Here is a 25,697-nt window from a genome sequence, read left to right on the forward strand (position 1 = left end):
TCACAAAAAAAATAAAAAATAAAAAATAAATTCAGAGCTTAATTTTAACCTATTATAATTCCTATTTATGTAGCATAGGCCTGATTCAACTTTTGAAAACCCTGGTAAATTTTTTCTGGTGCTCCTTTAAAGTTAAGCAATACCTTGTGTTGGTGATGAACAAGAAGAAAAAAGATATTCACAGCACAAACACTTTCAGCACAGCTTTCACATACCTCTCCAAGTGGAGAAGATACCTGTAGCTGCCCTTGATGCTTCTGGGGGGCTTCTGTCAGTGACACTGGGGAAAGCAAGGCTGCTTCAGATTGTGACTCTTTTTAATAAATAAAAAGTTCTTCTATTAAATGAATTATGTAGGTGACAATGAGTACAATGTCAAATACAGGTAGCTAATGCTGCAGTCCTGCAGACTTTTTAAACAGGTGTATATTTCTTACCAGAGCAATTAGGCCCTACCTACTTTCAGGCAGCCATGTCTGAATGTCTTGGGCCAGAATATTCCTGAGGGGAGAAGAGAGAAAAAGACTGGATGGTTTTTATCTTACTGTAAATCATTAAAAGCAAAGAAGATGGTTCACGTAACATTGGCATTAAAGTAAAATGAGTGAAAATGTGCCTAGGGCATAATAAAATCTTTAATTTGTCATTCATCCTCAGCCATAGCCAGTGATTGATAGGTGATTTCACAAAAGTGTCCAGAGAAGATTCTGAGTGAATCAATTTACTATAATATTAATGTAGTTCAATTGCAGAAGCATTTGCTTTTTATTGCAACTTACTATTTCTCAATTTTGCTTACCTTTGGGGTATTGCTCAGTTCAGTCACCAAATTAGATGAATGCTTTTGAGTAACACCGAGTTCCTCCAGAAATAAAAAGTCTAACTTTAAGTAGAGCCTTAAAATGTTTGGGCATAGTAAATTTGTATCAAGGAGCAGAAATGTAATACAACCCAACTGACATGAATATTGCATCCCACGATATTTTATTCTATCTCATGACTATCTGCCATGGTCCATTTATCTGGCCCATGAACAACTTTATGCAGGGATAATGGAAATACTTTTGCAACATGAATTAATACAAAGAGTGAAGCTATGATGTCTCGTATCTGTCCTGCTGAAAGCACTTGCAATATACTTTCTATGCATATTTCATTACAGCAAACTTCCTGTGAAATGAAGGGTTTGGATAGTGAAAATTCTGTCATTTTCAAAGGAAAGCAGGGTTGTTTCCACTACCTATTTTATCTTCATAACAATTGTATTAAGTTCTATATACAAAAGAATCAGCTGCATTTTTAAGTGCATCTCTCATCCAGGCCCTTTTTTTGGTCTAAACTTGCACCATTTTTTCCTCCTTTAGATTTTATTCCTTTTTTTTTTTGTTGTTGGTTTTTCTTTTTTTATTTTCCCCAAAATGGTTAGAGTAGCAGTCTCTCACTTCACATAGCTCACTGTTTTCTTAACTCTCAAGATAAATTGACAGTTAAGAAAAAATAAAGCAAATGGTTTTGCCCTCATAAAATTTTATACCAAGCAAACAGTCAAGCACAGATAATATAATCTGTAATAATAAATTGTTTTTCTAGATATTTTCCTCATAGGTGAATGTTGCAAATTTATCATCTATGAGAAACTTTCCTGGAGATCTGTTTATTTATTCTCATACATAAAAACAATATTATTATTATTATTACGAAAAAGAAAGGAAAAAACCTCAAATTACTTTGGACTAGCTATTAAGCAGTTCATGCTGGTGCTATAATTTTGTCCTATCCCACAAAAACACACACACGATAAAACAGAAAACAAAACAAAACAACCCTGATGCCCAGTGGTTAACTAAGTATCTTTATTTACTTAAATCAAGTATTATAATCATACTTTTATAAAGAATTTTTATGAAATATGTTATTGAAGCCACACATGGTAGCACACTGGAAGTTCACTGTTGGGACTGATGAGTAGATGCTCAGACAGCCCTAGTTCTACATAACATACATGGGACATGACCTCTCCCAGACCTGACTCTTAAGTAGAGAAGCCATTTATTTTCTGGCCAGCTGAACACTCAGTCTGTTCTATAATGTCTTAGGAAAGTGATAAATCTGAAGGTATTAGAATATTAGGTCTGGAAAGAACATTGTGATAGGAAATGTTTATTTTTCAGGAGTTTCTGCTTTTACTGAAAAGCTAGAGACTGAACCTTCGATGAAAATCACTTCATTTTCAACATTAGTGAGTCAGTACACTGAGATATACATTGTCTTGATATACATGAATCACAGTCTGTCTTACACTGATAGGTCATCTGTGGGGGAAAAGTGGAAATTTCATAAAAAATTGACTGAAAAATCACAGAAGTTTTCCTTTTTAAGCTCTTTAGGTAGTCTGTACTCTTTAAAGAATACTAGGGAAGACAATTCCCAGTGGTTCCAACACCCTTTCTAGCTTGACCTTTTTTGCTGCCTTGTTCCTTGAAACCAGTTTTAATTAAAACGGTGATAAAAATGAGTTTGGGAGTTCAGCCTATAGCAAGTCTCACAGCAGCACTGTTCCATGATTCATGTGAATTAATGATAGTCTGTTACCAAGGGCTGTTTTTCTCCCACTATGATACAGACAAAATTAAAGAGGCTTTCAAGGCAAACAAAAATTGAATATCTGGATGTGAAATACTCATTAAAAATATGTATTTTTAAATAAGAATTATTTTTATTCCTTTTTTTCCTTTTCCTTTTTTTTTCTTTTTCTTTTTTTTTTCTTTTTTCTTTTTTTTTTTTTTTTTGAAAGTTGCCTTTGAGAAAATTGTACTCAAATATACAATTACAATTACTTTCCACAGTAGACTTCTAGACTGACTTATTAACAAGGAGATCTAACAGATATTCTTCAGAGGCTTAGGCTATATCTGGTAAATCATACCATTTCTGTAGGTTTGATGGCCAATTGACTGGGACTCACGAGTGCGCTTCTCGCCAGCCCTTGCGTAATAGCAAATGGGATTCCTGGGCTCCATCAGGAGGAGGGGTGGTCAGCAGGGATAGGGAGGTGATCGTCCTCTCTTACTCGGGTCTTTGTGAGGCCTCATCTGGAGTACTGTGTCCAGGTGTGGAGCCCTCAGTACAAAAAGAATGGAGATTTTGGAAATCGGCATGTTCCATTGTGATGTGTGACATCGCTTCGGGGCCGATCTTAAAGGCTATGCATCAGAGAGGGCTCTGGTAGCACCTCCCCTATGATGGACGAGCTGCTGACGGGGGTTGAGCTAGCTATTGTTTTTCAGAGCCTGGGATGTGCTATATAGATGATATATTTTTGAGCTTGCGGGTGTGTGACCTTCATTGGGCAGGCCCTTTACAGTTTAACTTCGTCATGATTAAAGGCGGAAATCGCTTACCGTCAGGAGGGGTGAGTAAACTCTTCGAAAGAGTGCTGTAATAGCAGGACTAGGGGCTGAAAATGGCGTTCTTAAGTTGAAAAGAGTCGGAAGATGTTCAGGTTTGGATGTTTAGGGGAAAGTTTCTTTTTCTGAGGAAGAGTGGTTAGGTCTCTGGAAACAGGCGCTGCCCAGTGAGGTTGTGGGATCCCCGTTCCTTTGTGGATGGTGTTCAAGACCAGTTTGTTTGTGTGACGGGGCCCTGGGCAAACTCTGATTCTAGTAAAGGCGTATGTTTGGTTGGCCTTTGCCAGGCAGGGGGGTTGGTAACTACCATGATCCTGAGCGTCGCCTTCCACCCGTGGGTAATTCTTGTGGATTCTGTGGATTCTGTGTTGTATTTCAGGAGATCTGAACTGTATTCCAGGTTCCAAGACCACGCTGTCTTGTGTGAACGTGCCAAGTTTCTATACCTTGCTATTCAAAAAAACAAAGCAAATGTAATGGTACTGCTTTTGTGAAGTGTTTGAATATCTCCTTGATGGATAAGAATTGCTTTACAAAGCTAGCTACTTGATAGTTTGCTTATTTTCAAGAGGAAGGCTCTGTGCAATATTACTTTGAAGGCCCATTTTCTCCCTGGGAATGGAGTATTGCCCTTGGCATGTCTTCGCGTCGATAATGATTTCCTGTGACTATTAGGTTCTAGTAGTATTTTGATTCTATTTTACATGTTTTTTTATTTTATATTTATGTGTCTTTATTATAAAACATACATTGCTATATATGAAACACCTTTATTAAAAACATTATATAAAAAAACATGTTTTTTTTAATATAAAAACAGAGTTTTACCCTTATTGAGGATGCGCTTGTTGCATTGATCATGCTTTCTGTAGGGACCACAGGCATGGGTGGTCTCATGGGGATTACCATGCCACCAGGTGGCGGCTGTCATTATGGCTCTCTCTCAGCATTGCTCTGGTTTGGATAGAAGGTTGGAGGAAACCCAAAACATTGACCATACAGTCACACTGGAGGCTGCCCTTCCAGTGTGCCTGGGGAATAGGCAGGCACTGGTAAAACCTGTGAAGATCATAGTACTCTATACTCTTTCAGCGTGCAAATCTTTCTCTTCTACAAAGCATTCTATCCAGTAATGCTAAGTACTTCTACACACATTCAGCTACAGATATATTTCAAATTTGCATGCAGAAAGAAAAGCAAAGAGTTGGTTGAGAAAATTCAACTCTTCCAACTCATTAACATCTTTGCTACAAAATAAAAAATTTGCAGGAATCTGCTACTTTTCTTCTGTGAATTTTGTCACTGATTCCCCAAACTTAGAAGTCATTTTAATATATATTTTTATTTTGTATAATAATATATAAAATAATAATCCATAAAGTACATTTGATTAACCTTTATTTTAAGGCCAAAGGAATATGTCCTTACCAAAGGAGCAGCAATCAGAGTAGGATTTAATTTGTTGTACCTTGTATGTGCATTAAGCAGACTTTCAATAGCCAGGGAAATCTCCTGAGAAAGTTCATGCGCTGTATGCTATCTACTGTTGTTCTCTACTTTCACTTGCACTTGCTTTGTTTCATGTTGGTCGGCGTCCCTTTGGATAGGTGACTGATATCTTCATTGCCAGTGCTGGAATGGCCTTGTACATGAGTTGCCTCTGCCTCTTATTTGCTACATTTGTGTATTTGTGTTTTTTCACTCTTATTTGTATTGCCCAGAGTCATAAAGGCACAGCACACAGAATTTGAACTCAAGAAGTGACTGCCCTGGCTACTTTTTCATTCTTTGACTACTACAAGTCATGATTCTGCAGATTTTCCAACTGTTGGAGATTACTCTCGTATATATTCACAGAATAATACTGAAACCTCTAGTATTTAGATTTTACTGATATATGCTCAGCTTTGGAAAGTCATCTGCAACTCAGGTTCCTAGGTCTCCCCAGAGATTTTTTTAATAATACTGAAAACAACTTCAATTCCAACTTCAATATACCACTCCATCCATTCAGGACTCCTACTGGTGTATCATCTGATTTCCTAAAAGAAGATTATAGCCCTTTGGCTAGGTATTAACAATAGTAAAGTCTGCATCATGATAATGAGAAGAAATATGTAGAGTTGTGTTCCAGTTATTTATTTTCCCCCCTTCTTGATTATTCTCATTTCATCACCAGCTGCATTCAGACCAGGATAAAGGAGATGGATCACTTAAGTACATTCTGTCTGGAGATGGAGCAGGAGACCTCTTCATTATCAATGAAAACACTGGTGACATCCAAGCCACGAAGAGACTAGACAGAGAAGAAAAGCCTGTATACATACTTCGTGCCCAGGCTATAAATCGAAGAACTGGAAGACCAGTGGAACCAGAATCTGAGTTTATCATCAAAATCCATGATATCAATGACAATGAGCCAATGTTTACAAAGGATGTTTACAATGCCAGCATTCCAGAAATGTCAGATGTTGGTAAGTGCTAAGAGTTAATTTCTGTATCTAATGTGAATTCTTTCTGTGGATTTTATTAAGGGACCAAAACTGAAAGGTAATGAATGCAGACATCTGCTGTTTGCAGTGAGTAGAAGTAACTGAGCCACTAAAAAAATCTGTCTCCAGTGGAATCAGTGACAGTGGTTTGCTGAAAACATAAGTATCAGATGAGTAAAATACTCTTCCTCTGTCATGCCACAGAAAAAGCAAATTAATGCATACTTGTTTAGCTCACAGTGAAAGTAAGCTGTGCTGACCTCTGTTACAGGACACCTTCAAAGAGTTAAACATACACTGGTAACATGATTTAGTTGCAGTGTAATAGTATGTTAAGATATGGTCACCTATGTTTGTCAGCACCACCCCTAGAGGTATCCAGCTAACGTTGTTTAGTTCAGGAAGGTTAAAAAAGGGGGAAGAAAGGGAAGATGCAGAAGTGAATGCACTCACTTCAGGAAAGAAAACTGTGAGCCAAGTCAACTCATCATTAATTCTTAGATATGTCATTACTTCCTATTAACCCTGTTGCTTATTCTAGGCAACAAAACTGAGCTACAAATTCCACTGATATCCATTTAAATCTTTCCACTTGTTTCACAGATATCAAGCCATCAGAATGAATAATAAATAAATAAATAAATAAATAAATAAATAAATAAATAAATAAATAAATTAAAGAAGGGAGAGACTATTCCAGGGAGAGACTATTCCTTGAAATATGACTTATGGTTGGATCTTTTTCATATAAGTTCACAGGTTTTGAATTTTTCTCTCTGATTCTTAGGAAGGTCATTTTATTTTTTTGTCAGAGAAAAATGGATGGTTGAATGGCAAGAAGCACAGTTATAAGCTGAAAAAAATACCCAGAGACAGAAACATTAATTAATCACAGTCAAGAATGAGATTAAAATAAAGCTCAAGCAATGTGAAAATAAAGACTTTAGGGCATACTCTCTCCTCTCATTCATGGGACTTGTCACGCAGATGTAACCTCAACTGTTGAAGACAGAAACTAATATTCACATTTTAGTATGTGAAGCGAACACTTTATTCACAAATCTGCTTTAAATCCTAAAACTTATGCTCACTTATCATGTTTGTTAACACTTTGACTAGGATTCAAAGACATTTCTTTCTCTAAAAGATATATAAAAAAACAGATTTACTTTCTGATTTCAAACACTTTAAAGTCTAACATTGTTCTGGCTGTAAATTTTAGTTTAACCTGTTGCAAGCATGAGTAAATTTATGAAAGTATATCCTTGATCTAGATTCAATCTCTAAACACCTTTGATATCTAATGAAAGTTGGGTTTCTGATTTGTTCCTAAAACCTATAATAAAGGATGTATGTATCCACTAGATAAATGCAGTTTAATGAACTGAGAAAAAGCCAGCTATTATATTGGTTTAGAAACACTGTATTTTATGAGCAGAATAGCTCCTACCAAATAAGACTTTACTTTTTGCCACATGTTTGACTTGAACCTCAGCTATGCTTTTCTACATTGTAAGCTGTCTCAGAAGCAACAAAAAAGAAAAGGAAAGAAAGTAAGAAAGGAAGGAAGAAAAAAATGTATTTTTTTACTTTCTGTAATTTATCATTGCAGGTACCTCTGTTGTGCAAGTCACAGCAACAGATGCTGATGATCCTACATATGGAAACAGTGCCAGAGTGGTCTACAGCATTCTTCAGGGACAGCCATATTTCTCTGTGGAACCTGAAACAGGTCAGAAGACCTTGTCTGTCATTCTGTGACAATGTCTGCAATTTAAAATGACATGCTAAGCTAAGCTAGGACATATTAAACAAAAATTTCAAAGAGATTATATCTTATTCAGTGCAAAATCTGACAAACTTAATTGAGCGATATATCTGTAAACATGACACCAACATTATTTTAATCTCACAAGCAAAATATAATAAATACAATTAGTACTGAATGTGAAACAGTTTTCAATCACTTTTAACAAGCAGTGCTACAGAGACTGCCATAGATGCTTAAATTAAACTAAATAGGTTGGCTTTTAGAAGAAAACGAGAAACAGGTGGGTGTGCAAAAAAATGTGCTTAATCCTCATATATCTTCATAATGGCTAAATTAAGACTGAGGGTTTGCTCGTTTGTTTTTTTTTTTTTTCTTTTCTACCTTCTGCTTCTTCAAAACTTGTTTAAAGTAATTATAATTTCTGTACATCTTCAACATACCACTTTAATGCTAATTTTATGAAAGAAATCTTAATTAAGAATAATGATAGAAGAGTTAAAATTGGCTGTTGAGCTACACTAGCAGATCACAAATAGAATCTCAAAGTTCTGAGTTCTCTTTTTGGTATATATTTAAATTATATAAAGTGACTAGAATTTTTTATGGGCTGAATAACAGACTGCTTTGGAGCCTTTGTGTGTAAAACATGTAAATTCTGACTGACCAGATCTGCTGTACCACTACACTAACCCACTATACAGATACTCTCAGGACTTAACATCAAACTTCTACAAGATTTGAAGAAGGTCCTTAAATGGGAATATCCATTCTGATAGGTTGCTTGAAGATAGAGTTCTCCTCAACATCCTTACAGGAAAAGAATGGTATTCCAGACAATTAGTCAGGGTTTAGAATTGTTTCTTATCTAAATTGTAGAGACTTGTTCAAGGTAGAGATGAGATGTATCAGAGAAAAATGTGAGGTGAAAAAAGGTATATCTGAAAAAAAGGGAAGCCAATATCAAAGGGAGCATCCCTTTCAAGCAGAAGGTATTAGATGGTACAAGAAGGGGGATTTTTGCACTGATGCATGCATTCTCACTTGGAAAGTACAATATTTGTTCTCCGAGCTATAATATGGATAGTGCACCCAGCAAGAGGGTTGTATGAGGAATGGAAAGGAAGCAAGGTAAACCACAGACTTGATCATGCTGCCATGGAAATCAATTGCAAAACTCCAAGAGCTGAATAAGTCATTGTTGAAGCTGTTATGAATTTTACCATGGATTTCAGTGCTTGGATTTCATCCCTTTTGTCTACAAAGGAGTCAGTTCTTAGCCTTAAGACACCAAGTCAGAACACAAACATTTTGCTTCATGGTTAATCTAAATGACTGAAATTCAATAGGAGCTAGGCTTAAAATGACTCTGTACCTTTGAAGAAGGAAGAGTCTAGCAAAATCATTTTAATCAATGTATAAGTAGAAATATATATACTTGGGCATGCTTGTATGCTTACAATTTTTTTAATTATCTTCTCCCATTTTAATGTTGCTGTACTGCCTCTTTAATGTTGTATTGCTGAATTTAGTTTTTTCCCTTATTTTCTTTCTTTCTTTTTTTTTTTTTTTTGTCTGTCAAAATGAAAATATTGACAAAACGGGAGGGAAAAGATGGAGTGCATTATAGCGAACAATGAGCCACCTTTCAGTTCAGCCAGAGACTTTAGCATGGAACTGAAAGGGTGTAAATAGTTATGTAAAATAACACTGCTCACAGATAGAACATCTTTCTGGGGATGCCACTACTATTGTGTCTGTCATATAGGCAGCAGCATGAGATATGATATGACAGGTCTGTAATTTAATGTGCCATCTCATAACAGTAAATATTTGTACTGGGCAAAGTTTACTCATTATGCGGAGATTGCTTTGTTCTTCAGGCTGTGGGGATTTTTTTAAATATGGATTTTCATTGAAGTCAGTACATTCCTTGTGAGTTTTACTTCTTTAATTTTCACATTTTAGGTATTATTAAAACTGCTTTGCTAAACATGGACCGTGAAAACAGGGAGCAATATCAAGTGGTCATCCAGGCCAAAGACATGGGAGGCCAGATGGGTGGATTATCAGGGACCACTACTGTGAACATCACGCTGACTGATGTCAATGACAATCCACCTCGATTTCCCCAGAGTATGGACTGTTTATATTCTGTCTTTACAATACAGTGAACAGGAATTAAGTTTTTTGTTTGTTTGTTTCTGTAGTCAAGCTTCTGCTGTCATGAATTTACAGAGTATGACTTCACATAAGAAAGAAAAAGGAAATAGACAAGCAAGCAGTAGCAACATGCTAAGGTTAATTACAAACATTGGGAATCTTACCTTTAATATTTTTACTACAGCTGCAATAGATATTCTGAGAAGTGAATTAACAAAGAGAAACAGCTTCTATTTTTTGCCACCCATTAAATAGCTTTGACTGATACAATCTATATTTTCTGATCAATATTGTTTTTATAATAGACCTTGTGGTCAACTACATTTTAAGTAGTCTGTTCTAGTTTAACATATTTAACTTTTGAAGTATTTATTTAAGAATGTAAAATGATCCCCAGAGCAACTCTACCAAAATGAGTGTTTTTACCTACGAAACATTTGCCTCAATGGGTTCTCCTATATTCATTGCAAACAGAAAAAAAGACACACATAGAAATATACCAGATATTCAACCTATTCTCCTCTTGCTTCAGATAATTTAGATAGCTGTGTAGTATTTAAAGGAAACAGTTGAGTCAGATCTCTTAGAAAGCTATTTGTATTAATGATTGTTCATTGCCATAAGTGATTCAACGTGATCCAGATTTCATTCACATTTCTTTCTCTCTCTTTTTCCATTATTTTTGCTTCATCTTACCACTGTTCTGTGTGTGTGTGTGTATCAGAGTGTCAGTGTGTGTCAAAGTCAAGAGCAGCTGTTCAAGAAAGTAATTGCAGATACTATCAGACAAATCAGCAAGCTTTGGCGGTTAAGTCACTGGGAATGTTATTGGAAGCAACTTGTCATTTAAGTTCAAAGTCTGTTCTTAGCTGTGGGCAAAACGTTTCCATTTAAATTAAAACAAGTTAAGAGGAAATATAGCACTCTGCCTCCAATGAGTTAATTATACATCTCCGGACATGACTGTCTTCAATATAAAAGCCAAAGATACAGACTCATAATAGCAACATTCCCCAAGTAGTTTTTTCTCAGGGGAGAAATTCAGTGCAGCATATTAGTAATAGGCATTTGAGCTGGATTTGCTTTTAGTGGGCTTTTAGTGATACTAAACTGCATTGGCCTCTGGCAGGTCTTAATATTTTATTTGTCTTTTGACCCCAAAACATTTTTCATATAATGTTTTGATACTGTTAACACAGACTGGTAGTATCTAGGAAAGTATGTTGCTAAAGCTGCATATATGTAGGAAAAAAAATCCCTTCACACTAGAAAAAGAAAGATAGAAGAATAAGTTGCTTTTATTCCTATGAAAATAAGGCAGAGTCTGGATGCTTTTGCACCAGGAAACTATGAAGACAAAGTCACCCCGTAATGCATCTGTTCATGACCAACAGGACAGCAGGCTTAGAGTTAGCATCCAAAATACCATGAGTCTGACTGACAAAAGCTTCCTCTTGTCTGCTGTAGGCACCTACCAATTCAGAGCTCCTGAGTCTACGCCACCTGACTCTCCAATTGGCAGGATTAAAGCTAATGATGCAGATCTGGGTGAAAATGCAGAGATTGAGTATAGTATCACTGAGGGGGATGGATTTGACATGTTTGGAATTACCACAGACAAGGACACACAGGAAGGAATTCTAACTGTCAAAAAGGTACACATACTAACACACTTCATACTAACCTCAGGAATACCAGAAGAAAAAAAAAAAAAGTATCTACCACATTTGTTTTCCATTTTTAGTGCAACATTTTGCTTATTAAATTGGATACCATCAAATAGGAATGTCTACAACATTACCTATGTCAATTTTTTTTTATACAGTTAGGATGCTTTCTCCTTTACTAAAATAACAGACGTAATTTGAGAGATCTGAGTATCTCTCAAATCTGAGAGATCTCCATAATCTGTGGAGTGGGATAGAAGTGAAAAAATTCTGTCTGAATGTTTCTATAGGACAATTCAAGGAGTTACCCAACTGTGACTTTGTCTCTATCATGCATACAGGATTTGTTCACTTCTTAGAAATGTGCTGTGTTAGCACCACAGAAATATTCAGTGTCACACAGCCTGCTCTGCACCTTCAAAAGGTATTGGATTGTATACCTATAACATATCAAAATACAAAGACAAATTTATTCTCTCCCATGCTATAAAGATGCAATTATAAAACCCATCAGCATGCTTTTCATTCAGAAACAAAACAAAACCAAACCAAACCAAACCAAAACAAAACAAAACAAAACAAAATACTGCTGTATTGGATCACAATGGACACCATCTTATAGGCTGCACGTTGGCTGTCAGAAAAGGTTTGAGAAATATTGTTTACAGTTTATCAGGCAAGCTTGATAAGGTTACAGATATCATCCTCCATCAGTTCAAGTTCAGCCATCACTAAATAGACATTGTGTAGATTTTCTGAACGTGCACTTGCTTTTGATATCAGTACGACACCTGTCATTACTTGTTTTTTAAGAGATGCCTTTAAGGGGATGATTATGATATCAGTCTAGCTCTGTTTGCATTTCTGTCTCTTGGTGGCTGAAGCTGTGAATTTTCTACAGCCTAATAGAGAAGTGGGATAAGTAATCTCTCCTCACATTACTCTAAGGAATGTAAGAAATGGTTCCTAAAACGTTCTTCACATTTTATCACTGTGTGATATGGTCATAGCCTGTCATAAAGTCATGTTTTCCATGGGTGATCCTGAATGCCTTCTGACACCAAATAAGACAGTGATTCATTTCAGTGATGGGATGTCAGCATGTTAGAAAGGAGCTCCTAGAGAATCCCCCTTTGGTGTATGGTGCTTAAGGTCAAGAGATGGAGAGCCTGGAAAACAACAAAATTTTACAACCAACAGGATAAAAAGAGTTGATGCTATCTGAGAAGGTACCATTAATTTGAGTTTAGAAGTTTTTGGCACAGAATTCCCTGCAAAAGTATTTTTGTTGTTGTTGTGCTGTTTTTTTTCCTAGAACTTACCATCAGTGGCAAAGACCCCCAACTTTCTTCCCTCTTCTGGCATGTTAATTCCAGTTCAGGCTCCTGTAACCTAGCACAGGCTTTCATCCCCCAGATCATTTAGATACTCGGGCTGCTCACCACAGCTATCCCCACGGACTTCTCAAGGTTTTTTGTTTGTTTGTTCGTTCTTTTGTTTCTCTTCCCAGGCACTGGATTTTGAAAATAAAAACTTGTATATTCTGAAGGTGGAAGCCACCAATACTCACGTGGATCCTCGATTCCTCTACTTGGGGCCATTCAAGGATTCAGCCACAATCAGAATTCAAGTAGAAGATGTAGACGAACCCCCTGTGTTCAGCAGACCAGCATATATAATTGAAGTGAAAGAAGATGTTCCAATAAACAGTGTAATAGGAACAGTAACAGCGCAGGATCCAGATGCTGCCAAGAACCCTGTCAAGTAAGCACAGACTTTCAGCTCACTCTGAATTCTTTTACTGCTTTGCTTTTGCCTTCTTTTTTGTGTGAGTACATACAAAGAAATCCCTTTTCAGAATGAAATAGTTTCGGTATGCTTATATATGGAGTAGCATAGATGTTAAATGATCTCTTACTTGAGCATATCTACATATGCGTGATGGTGTTTGCATGGCCTTTGCACTTTGAATTATATCCTAGCCTTTCTAGTAAATAATGTTTGTGGTTACTTTTACCATGGAATAGTTTACTGGGAAAGAACACTACGATGATGCTAGTAGTGATGCTTCCACCTCCAATATTTTCCAGTGCAATGTTGTGCATCCTTTTGGCGATATGACAGGGTAGTGATTCAGCAGCTCACTCTTCTCCCATCCATATAAATTTGCTTAACAGAGGTCACTTTTACCTTCTAAATACCACAAGTAGAAATACCTTAAAAGTACTTGCTTCACACACAGACTCTGTTCTCACTTATATCAGTGTAAGTTTAGTAAGAAAAATTCAGGCTCATAGACTTCGTATATTACAGTTGCTATGTCTGAGTTAATTAGTCTTAGAGGAATTGGAGTAAATGATAAGGCTGGTGTAGCTAAACCTAATCCTTTTTTTGTTTGTTTGCTTTTGTAATTTAAAAGGTCAACTGTTTCAGTACATCTGAAAACTGGAGTACTGAAGTACTGAAGTACATAAATCATATTAGATAGAATATGAAGGAACTTCTAAATATCCATGTGTTTTAATTAGAGTTCATTGCTGCTGACAAGGCAGTAAGAGGAGGAAATGAAAAATACAGCAATATTAAATCCAGGTCAATTTTTAGCTTGTCTCTGGGTTAGGCATGTTGGAAATGCAATAGTGTATTTAGATCAAAGATAGAACAATACAGGTTTAATAAAAATCCAATCCATCAATACTTTGTACATCTGCAGACAGCTATCTTTCATCAAGGTGTCTTAGAGTGCTTATGAAGCATGAGTAAGTTTTAAGCTCTCAGCTCATTCGGTGAGATGGGTAAATACTACTATCTTAATTTCCTAGAAGAAACTTTCTGGCACAAACCCAATCTGTTTGAATTCCTCAACCTGCACATGAATTCTTGTTCAAGACTAAGCCTTTTAATTTGAATTAAGGTTTGCTTTTATTTATATCATTGGCATGCAACAATTATAGGAAGTCCTGGATTAGAAGAGAGAGCATAGTGACTTGAAGGGCAACATGATGTTTCGCTGGCTGTGGTGAGTTTCAGGGAAAGAATGAATACCATCTATAGCATGTCTTCATGGGTACGCTAACATGAAGATGAAAAATTGCTTGAGGTGAAACCTAGGCAAAACCCTTCTCGTCCTCATATAAACATACTTTTTCATATCTAATGGCACTAGAGAATGAGGGGAATGCTTCTCTGATTCCCTCTGCTCCCCTGTTGTGATAACTATAACCACTTGAATTTCACACCACCACCACCTCTTAATTTTTAAGTGATTTACAGTTAATAGTGGTTATGCTTATGTTGTGTGATGCTTATTGGCTCTTTTCTATTAATTGAATGTGTGTGCTAAAATGTATCTATCATTCAAAGGGCAGTTATTAAGTACTGTACAGGTACTCTACATATTAAAGTATAATTACTGAACAAATTTGAGTAGAAATGTCAAAAGTGATGCATAACAGCAGAAAACTTGTCTCTATGCACTAATAATTTGAAACAATAAGAGAGAAAAGAGAAGAAAAATAAAAATGAGGAAGAATTTGCAGTAACAGATGCAAACACAGAAACAATAAGCAGGAAAATCAGCAAGAGGGAAAGGAGAGAGCAGCAGCCTGTGATATGTTATCTTACAATAAATGTATGTAGGTTGCTCTGAAAGTAATGCTTCTTATTTATTTATATGGAAAATAGAACAGATAAAAAGAGCATAATAACACTGTTTGATAGAGCACATTCTCAGCTACAAAACACTATTTTTCCACACAGTCACCACCATCATCTACGCATTTTCACCAGCAATGAACAAAAGCCTGCATGCTGCATTCATAAAAATCCGCACCAGTGGAGTTGACTCATTGTTGCTGTCTCCATTGCTGAAACACACCACCCACTGCCTCACTGTGCTTACTGTTTGGTCTCCATAAATATTCAGCAAGTACTGATGAATGTCAGTGACTGCAATCTTTTCCTCATGGAGGAATTCAAAAACACACCCTTGTTTCATATGTACTTTTGTGTCAGATAGCCCCTCTGCTGCCATCTGTCACATGGCAACAAAATACAATAGAATCCTGATGGGAAGGTTCAGCCTCTACTGACATACCACATTCACATCTGACGCAGTGGGCCAACATAATAAAATAGGTGGCATTACTTTTGGAGCAGTCATCGTAATTTTACGGTGCTAATGCCTTGGATATTTCCTAGAATTTAGGGTCAGAGGTCGAGTCTGCATTATTTTGACAGGGTAACTTTTTTCCATCATGCAATGGAGATTCTAAATTTGATTTTCTCTCTGAGCTTCAGGGAAGATGCAATTAGACTGTATATATATGGCTTGTCACTTGCTTGTCAATTTTCCTTGACAGTTAAAAATAAAATCTTTAGATACATGATATTACAATGAAAACCTTTCATTTTCTCCTCTACTTGAGTGAAGATTTCTCTTTTTAAACAAACTGAGTCCTAACTCTGTTAGATGAAAGTCCCTTTGATCTTCCATTAAAGGAAACCTTCACAATATCATTATGAAAATGCATTATGAAAAATTCACACACACATCCCTTCCTGACCCACAAATCTTCCTGACTTGCGGTTGCATTACACAGCAAGCTGCTGGGCGTCAGGAGACAATGAAGCAATAGCCAAATATGAAGCGGATATCTGCCCTGGTTGTAAGAGTACATCATTGTCTATGACCTGTGTATCAGTAAAGCATCAGTCCAGCTCTTATAAATTAGCTTTTCTGCTATGTAACATTAAGGATATATAAAAATACACCAATAAATGTTTGGCTATATGTTTAAATAACCATCCAGGCATAGCATCGTTCATATACTCCTGATTAATATTCCACTGTTCGGCTGTGCTATGAAAAAAGTTCTGCATTCTGTTTTTCCTGGATCTAAAGAGAAACGATGTTATGAACCACTGCATACTGAAAAAAAAAAAACCCAAAACAAACAAACAAACAAAAAAGCTGCAACTGGCATTGCTGTATTGTACATCAGATCTCTGTAAATTGCTAGTTGAGGTTTTTTTTCCTATACTAACTCCTTATAGTCATAATGAAGTTCATCAGTCACTGGAGCTGTCTCCCTGCTGTGATTTGATTTACGAAAGTTTCCTAGATTAAAATGATCCACAAACAAATGCAAGGCTTAATTTTGTTTGTATATTTTAATGACAGCATATTTGCATGTGTTAGATTCTCTCTTTCACTCGCCCCTTCTTCCTGTTATGTACAAGGAGAGAATGGAATATATATAGATACCTTTTAACTTCCTAGCTTGTCAATTCCTCAAGGTTTGAAAGTGATGAGGTCGTGAAATATGACAAATACGCACCAATAATTTCATTAAATAAATGTAAAAATGAGTTTGATGTTGTCTGCTTAATTCTTACTGTGTTATGATCCATAAGTCAGAATCACCACCAGTTCTGCATAATTAACAGTCCTCGACCAAAAGAGACTGGATTACACAAACTGAGAAACAGAACTGACAGTTTGGCTTATTAAAATCATCTTTCTAGTCCAGGGTTAATGATATAATTAGAATATGCTTTAACTGCATTGACCTTGTTTGTATTTTCTCTTGAATATGAAGAAATAAAATTAACATTTCATTAAGAAGCTGTTCTCTGCTTATTTATTTTTTTTTCTTTTTCCCGAGTTTAACTTTTCTCTGCACAAACAACTGAACATACATTTGGTTTTACTCAGATTTACATTTTTAAATTCTTAATGTTTCAAAGAAGTCTTCAATGTATAAAGCTCCAGAACATTTTCTTTCATTTCACTCAGACACTGTATCACAGATGCAATTGAACCTGGGCAAGCTTAGAAAGTAATGATAGTGATTACAATATGTCAAGGCATTAAAATATGCTAAGGTTGTAAGATATGTTAAGTCCATTCAGAATACGAAGCATGCATGAAGACATAATTGAAGAAAAAAAGAACAACTCATGCCTAAAGCTAGATGCATTCTTAAATATCTTGCTGAATAAGAGCCTGAAACATACTATTAGAGTCGGCCAGAATAGCTAATCTACAGAAAATCCTGGTATTTTCATTTGAAACAAGAATGAAAAATCTAGATGTACTGTGAAGTGGAAATACTGAAGTATTTCAGCTGAAAGATATGGAAATGAGCTGCAGAATGTCTGAAAAATGACTGAATTCACAAAATACCAACATAATATCATATAAAAGCCAGAATGAATGAAAGTTAAAATGAAATGTTTACCATATCAAATACTTACTTTGTCAAAATATACGAGAGTCAAACTGCTCGGTATAAACTTGTTTCCATCAAACATTTCAGCTAAGTCAACAAATTCACGTGTAATATTTACATTTGGACAAAAATACATGGCTTGCTGGAGCTGTCCCGTCACTCAGTGCTGCCTATTCCATACCTTCGCACATACTTTGTTCAAGCTGTCAGTAATGTTATAATGGTGCACTGAGAAACTAGACTAGTGACACCAAAGTTGACTTCGCACAGCTAAAATTTTTGTATTGTTAGTCAACTGACAGTGAGGAACAAGGACTAAATCAAATCACAGGCATAGTAGAGTATGCCTATGCAAATACAACTAGTTTGCTCTCTAAGTACCTTTGAATTTCATTTGGTTGTTTCCATAGAAATTGCACATGTAAAAAGAAAAGTAATTTATTCAAAATAATTAATGCTTTCTACAATTTTGGGAAGGTACTTTTCACTAAATTCTCAATTTAGAATAAGACTACTTTAACTCTCTGTGGATATCATATCCCATTTTTTTTTTTTTTCATTTGAAAAGAGAAACCACAAAGTTACAAAATAATTAGTAGGTTAGTGTTTTCAATTTAAACCTTTCTTAAAATCACATTTGAGCTGAGCTCTTTTATCTGTTCCTATCTGTGTGTGAGATCATTCTCAGAAGTTAAGAAGCTGCACAGGTCCTGCGAAATCTGTGCAGAATAAAGAACATGTCACGGAGCTGTTCCTAGAGCAGAGAAGGGAGTGGAGTTTTTTCTTCAGCCTTTGCATTCCATTCAATTCTATAGTGAAAATGAACTCTGCCAGTCATTCTCCTGGCCCAGTTTTCATCTGATTGCATTCTAGCTCAGCTGTATCTCAGTTTTATCTTTGCTTAAACATAGCAGTAGCTTCCTTCACTCCACTGATGTGAAGACAAAGCAAGGACAATGGGCTTTATAATGTTCTGTTCTGGATTGTACACCAGCACACATTCAACTTGCAATGGGAGCAGAATAATACAATTGCATAATTGTTTTAGAAACATCAGAAACACATTTCTGTCAAAATCTCCATCATTTATGTGAATTATTTTTTTCTTCATGAAAGATAAAAGGAGGTGACAACATTTGGATTAGGACAGGTGAACAATGTCCTATGAACTGGAGAGTTTTGATTTTACAGTTGGATTCAGGTCAGCAGGAAAAGAAAGAGATCAGATTGAAAAATTGCTCCGGTATTTAGACTATGAGCTCCAGAGCTTGTTAGCATTTGTTTTCACATTTGGATACCACCAAGTAGGGCTGAGCATGATAGTTTTAATGAATTACAGGAAACCTTTATGTGATATACATTATGGAATAATGAATCTCTGTTCCACACCAACTTGTTATTTTGAGGGCAGTCTTTTTTAACCCTGGGAACTGAAAGGCAGAAATGCATCCTGGCTGTCAAACTTCCTATCAGAAATTATTTGGAACAGTTGGCATATAAAGCCATTAAAAAAGGGTTTGATAATGGGAAAGCCAAATCAGCCTCAAAAAAAAAAATTCATATCTTTCAGGACACAGACTTCACATTTCTCACTAAAAACAAAGCTTTGATGATTCTCAGAGGTATGTAAATTCCACAGTAATCCATTCATTCAATGACAATGCCCCACCTTCTAAATCAAACCTCCAATGCGTCATTATCTAGAAGCTCAGAACCAGCTCTTTGTATGAATATATAAAGACACCAAAGCCTGCACTGAAAACAAAAGGCAACCCCATTTAATGGGTGTTTGATGTCTAGTCTTAGCAAATGGTTTAAGTACATAGAAAATAAACGGAAAACAATCTTCTAACCTCTCTCTCTGCATTTGCAGGTACTCTGTAGATCGACACACTGATATGGACAGAGTATTCAACATCAACTCAGGAAATGGTTCGATATTTACTTCAAAAACTCTTGACCGGGAAACATTGCTATGGCACAACATTACAGTAATAGCAGCAGAGATCAGTAAGTCAAACCTAAATACCACTGCTGTCCCTGATGTAATGAACTTAGCCTTCTAACTGAGAGTGTGGAAAGCACGGCTGGACAGATGTCAGGTTATATGGATAGGCTGCTCAATACTAATGAAGAAACAGAAACTCTGAAAAAAATGGTCTGCAGTTTTATGTCTACTGGGGATGCAGTGCATGAAGAGGTAACAGCTGAGAAGGGAAGAAAGCAAGAATTCTATATTTTCTGATCAGTAATTACCACAATTACTCAATGAGCTCCAAACAGTAGTATGCAGCTAATGAAGTGGCTTAAAGTTGAACAGCATTCCTTGAACGACTTTCCTCTGATCCAGACTGAATGTCAGGATATTTTCAAGCAGGGATGAGGTGGCTGGGCTGAGCTAGGTGCCCAAGTGCCAAAGTGCCAATAAGCTTTTTATTATTTCAATTTCTAACTTCTGTAGGGTTTTGTCTTTGTTTTGTTTTAAATTCAGAACCCCTAGTTACAAACCTGTCTGTTGCTTACTTTAGGACTGGTCAGAAAAAGTAATTTTGTGGTAATAGTAGTCATGTTTATTTTATGAACTGACATGCGAGGGATCTAGATAAAGCCATGCATGCTAGGTAGCTTTAATAAGTAAGCCTCTTTGTTTTAATGCACCACCTATAAACATAAGACATATTACAGGATACAATTCCATTCAGCTTTGCAGACTCCCAGTGCCTATGACAGTGAAGCATGACAGAATGGTAGATAGTTCTAGTAGTATCAGTTCTGGGACTGTCCCAGAAGCTAAATGGCATTTAAAAAAAAAAAAAAAAAAGTGTGGTCTGAGATAAATGCAAGTTCTACTTTCTCATTTTGAGTATATGTGTGTGTATGGCTCACTCAGCTGCTGAATGCTGAGAAGAATGTAACTAACAAGTACTTGACTCCAGTTTTCCTTACTCTGTAGGGATTTTTGTTTGGTTTGGTTTGATTTGGTTTTTTGAAGCTGAAATCTATTGTGATGTATGTGATACTAGTGAGGCAATTAGATGGCCTTGTGAACATAAGACCAGTGCACTAGGGCCTACAGGAATGATGGTTTTGTAAATAGTTTTCTCTCTTGAAAGCTTGCATCTTTTTATGCCAGGTATGTTGTTTCTGCATACCACTGACTTCTAGCTGACTGTTAGCCAGATGTTTGTGTTTCTGTTAAGTCTTTGAAGGAGTGGTCTAGGGTCAAGAGCTGTACACTAGAGACTGTGCTCCCAGGTAGGAGAGGAGGGAAAATATAAACATTTAAAAAGGAAAGAATGCCAAGAAGCACACTTACTTTGATCCCATTGGAACTGAAATAACATGCGCTACAGCAGACTTTATAGTATCTGAAAACCAAGTTAGTGTCTACATGAAATACTCATATCAGTCCTTGCCTCCTTCTCTTAGGGGAGAGCCTCTACTGGGCCAAATGCTCTCAGCTAAACCTTTTGAGCCTAAAACAAGTTTCTGTCTTAATTACATTTCCTCTTTAGTCTGAAATGTTGCAGGCTGCCACAGCCTTCCCAAGCTATGCATCTCTAAGCCTAGACCAAATTTGGCATACCTAGGGCAGATGCATTCCAAAAGCAATTTTCTTGGCAGAAAAGCAGCTACTCCTCAAATAAGCCTTGGTCTAATCCAGGCTACCACACTAATTTTAGACTCAGGAGACTGAACTGGAAAACACCACTGCTTAATGGTCCTGGTTAAAACTAGACATTTCTAGCCAGGCTTGCTAAATCCCATTCTGCTAACATTAGTTACTTTCAGTAACACAACATTACTAATTTAGATTACTAAAGAAGTAATCTAAAGGAAGGACAGTTACAGGCGGGACTGACACAAAGGGATGTAAAAAAAGTGGTAAAGTCATAAAGAGAAATATCTCTCAGGGATGACTGTTCACAAGTTTGTATTATGGTAAAAAACAAATGGAAATACAGAAGTTGTTTTGCCTTGAATTTTCTAAAATCATCAGCAAGTGTAGATAGCTGCATTTTTTTAACGTTCTCCTGTTTGTATTTGTGTGAGCTGCAGTTGCTCAGCAGTCCTGAGAGTTATGCTCTGAATGTTGCAAACAATTACCTCATGAAACACAGGATCGCTACAACTGCCACAGTCTGAGGCAAACTGATAATGAAGCTCAATACACAGCACTCCTGACTCACAGCTGCAGAATCACAGCTCACCAGGGACAGTTCTGAGGGTGTTTTAAAATAAATATCCTTTACTTAACACTTAAAGGTAAATCAACGTCGGCAGGACGATGGAGCAGCATTCAGAAAAATAAATGTTTAGCAGCTGATAGGTAAACATGAAACATACTACTATAGAGAGAAATTTTAAGCAGATCTCTGTGTCTTTTATGGTGGAACCTGTTTGGAGAAGGAGCTCAGTAGTAATTAAAGGATAACACACACACACACACAAAAAAAAACTCCAATTCTTTTGCAAAAATAATTTGAAAGAAGACAAAAAGGTTTTTATGATGTATAAACATATTTCAACTTGTATTTCCAAGAAGTAAAAGAAAAGACCCCTGTCCATTGAATATGTTGGTTTTTATATAGCTTCTATTCCTTCTACTCTCTTTTAAAATTGTAAGGATCTTAGGCATCTTGAAGTAAAATGAAAATATGTAGTTAATAGATCAAAATAGCAGGAAAGAAAACAACTGTAATTTTGGGGAGAAAAGGAACCACATTTGGCAATATATTTGAATGCATTTTTTAGAAAGGTATGCCCTTATAAATAGTCTTGCAAGTAGCCTTGCAAAGTCTAATGAGTAATTTGATTTCTGCCTATTATAAAAACTCAACCTTAGTATTGATGTATTTTAGCATAAAATTCAGCCTAGTCTATATTGTACATAGATATTTTATACATTGAATGAATTTAGCCCTGTGGTTTATATTAGAAAGTGTTTTACGCATAATGGAATCATATTAACTTCAATGGGACTGTGGAGCTTTAAAGTGCAGTATTTTGCCAAATGACTGAGCTCTGTAATACAAATATACGGTGCCAATTTTGGAGAATGCATTTTCAAATTTATAAAAGTTTGATAAATACAGCAATAGGGCTTTTATTAAAGCTTAACTCAACAAGCTACTATTATGAATGTTTGTAGAACCACGCAAGCTCATAGCTCTATATTTTTTTCCACCGTTGTTTTTTGTTGTTGTTGGGGTTTTTTGGGTTTTTTTTTTGTTTTATTTTGTTTTTTTTAAACTGGGATCATAGACTAAAATGTATTAATAAACTATATTTATATGGGTTGGAAATTATGTAGCAAAACTCAGTGCGAGTCCTCATGAATAGGAGGAGGTGGGTGTTTATTTTAAATAAATGTCATTTCAGTCCCACTCATTCCCTCATAGATTTCATTCTCACACTCCCACACGCTCCCAGTTACTACAGTGGGTATGTCTAGGTGATCTATCCTGGATCATTTTTTGATTCATATGGAGGACATGGGACACTGAACAAGTCTGGAAATGTCTCTTGGTTTACTCTTGATCGGTGATGATAGATTTGTTCAGGGGTGGGTTTTGTATCAGTTAGGAGCTGATGGTAACTATGATGTGTCCTTTTGACTGAAAGTCTTACCTGTTTCTTCCTTTACGCCTCTCAGACAAGGTTGCTACCTGTTCCTTTCTTTTGTACTTTGAGTATCTTTTTGATGGAGATCTGTCTCCTTTGTAGTCCAACAGGAAGAGGAATGGTCTGCACAATGTGCTGCACTTCCAATCATTTTCACTTTCGTCTATGAGGATATCAACATTTTTATCAGTACTTTATGCTCAGTAATATCCTAATATCCTCTTCAAATTCAAGCAAAAAAAAAAAAATAGAAAAGAAAAGATTACATACAGGAATCTGCGGATTTATATAGTGCTGGTGGCTGATACATTTTAAAATCAACTCTAGAATATTAGCCAAATCAATCCACAGAAGATTAGAAAATGCCTGTGATCACAGCAGTGGTTATTATTTATGTATAGTAATGGGAATCATGGTAGCTTAAGGAGCTCTGTCATGAGATTTGCAGGGAAAGGAATATTGCCTCTTATAGGTGGAGTGGAAAAAACCCGCAACCCTATCTCTCTTCATGAATATTCAGTCTTCCCGTTTCAGAGTTAAGGAAAGGAGTATGTTCTGGGAACACCGTCCCCATCAAGAAGGATAATAAATAGATTTCATTTAATTCTGGCATTATGTTTTTACAGATATTATACATGCATCTGTAATCATGTTCAGAATGTCCAAAGGAACTGGCAAATCTTAAACTCCTACCCAATATTAACTGTAATGTTAACAGAGAATCAGAGTATGATAATACAGCCCAGTTTTGTTGAATTAATCTCATAATGTATTTCCCCAGGAATTAGCAGAAAATAATGTTCGAGAAAGGAATGAAGGCACTGAGCCCCTAAATCTGCCCTTTTCTTCTATACTGGGTCAGTAGCTGGGCTAAATAAAATCTCTATTTTTTCTGGTTTTATCATTTCAGACAACCCAAAACAAAGCAGCCGCGTCCCAGTGTTCATTAAGGTTTTGGATGTAAACGACAACGCTCCAGAGTTTGCCATGTTTTATGAGACCTTTGTCTGCGAAAATGCAAAAGCAGAACAGGTGTGTTGTGTGCTTGTACTAAGAAAATATTCAAAATGAATTGAGTCTGCTACTTCTCTTGCACCACCTCATCAAGAGATACACCTTGCATTGCATCAGAGTGTCAGTTTGGCAAAATTAAACTAAACAGTGGCTGCACAGCATCCGATTACAACTTAGTATTCTTGCAGCTAATACGATACTATGTTTTACACTTGTTTTCTGTACTGTGCCTTGTTATCTCTGATGCATTTTCCCTCTGTGATTTTCTGCTATATTCAGGCACCTCCACAGTCTCCTTCAAAAACTATTACAGTTCCTGTCTGTGTGATAATTATTTTCTGCCAGATAACTTTCACTCTATCAGCACTATTACTAAGTGGTTCAAAGTGGCACATAATTTGGAAGAGTCAGCCAAACAATTCTAGTGATGTGGGATTTGGTTAGATGAATATACAGCCAAACTGGACTGCCTCATCTTTCATTTCTGCTGCCTGTCACATGCGAAGCTTTCTACCCAGCTGGAGTGGCATCAACCCAAACCTGCTCCCAAAGCCTACGTGATTTTCCTGCCAGCTTTCAAATTCACTATGTTATTGGCTAATGGTATGGGATACAATAGCATGGTGATCTGAAGCAGCATCAGTAGCACATGCATTGCTTTTGTTATGCTTACAATTGCAGCATCAGCTAAAATAAACAAAAAAAAAAAAAAAAAAACACAACAAAACAAACAAACAAAAAACAACAAAAAAGAACAGTAAAATCATAAATAGACATAAGGTCCACTGACATTGAGGATAATGTTGTTCTTATTGTTTCAGCTGATACAAACGTTGAGCGCTGTTGATAAAGATGACTCTTACAGTGGACACCAATTTTCATTCTCCATAGCTCCAGAGGCAGCCAGCAGCTCAAACTTTACACTCCAGGACAACAGAGGTGAATTTCTAGAAGGACTTTTCTTATTTATCTCACTCTTGCTTTCAGTCCTCAGGTGAAGATAAAATGTGTGCTTTATGATTCCAGATAACACAGCAGGGATTTTCACCCGAAAAACCAGATATAACCGGCATGAAATGAGTACCTACCTTTTGCCAGTGGTAATATCAGACAATGACTACCCAATCCAGAGCAGCACTGAAACGGTGACTATTCGGGTATGTGCTTGCGACCATCGAGGAAAGATGCTGTCCTGTAATGCGGAAGCCTTGATTCATCCTACTGGTCTTAGCACTGGGGCTCTTATTGCCATTCTTCTCTGTATCATTATATTACTTGGTAAGTGGCTCAGAGATATTTTGTTCTTTAGGTGGTTGAATCAGTTTTGA

The 25,697-nt window shown here is 36.4% G+C and overlaps 1 protein-coding gene across 1 annotated transcript in view; it reads left to right on the forward strand.

The window, feature by feature from the left end:
* LOC107309558 (cadherin-6) overlaps positions 1–25,697 on the forward strand; it is a 103,321-nt gene that overhangs the window by 67,592 nt on the left and 10,032 nt on the right. Inside the window, exons 3-11 of the mRNA XM_015854470.2 lie at positions 5,587–5,881; positions 7,512–7,631; positions 9,636–9,803; positions 11,298–11,485; positions 13,008–13,261; positions 19,604–19,740; positions 24,266–24,387; positions 25,191–25,308; positions 25,396–25,647. Coding sequence (XP_015709956.1) covers positions 5,587–5,881; positions 7,512–7,631; positions 9,636–9,803; positions 11,298–11,485; positions 13,008–13,261; positions 19,604–19,740; positions 24,266–24,387; positions 25,191–25,308; positions 25,396–25,647 — 1,654 coding nt within the window. The remainder of the gene's footprint in view (positions 1–5,586; positions 5,882–7,511; positions 7,632–9,635; positions 9,804–11,297; positions 11,486–13,007; positions 13,262–19,603; positions 19,741–24,265; positions 24,388–25,190; positions 25,309–25,395; positions 25,648–25,697) is intronic.

The sequence above is a fragment of the Coturnix japonica genome, chromosome 2, assembly GCF_001577835.2.
Source record: "Coturnix japonica isolate 7356 chromosome 2, Coturnix japonica 2.1, whole genome shotgun sequence".
Lineage (NCBI taxonomy): Eukaryota > Metazoa > Chordata > Aves > Galliformes > Phasianidae > Coturnix > Coturnix japonica.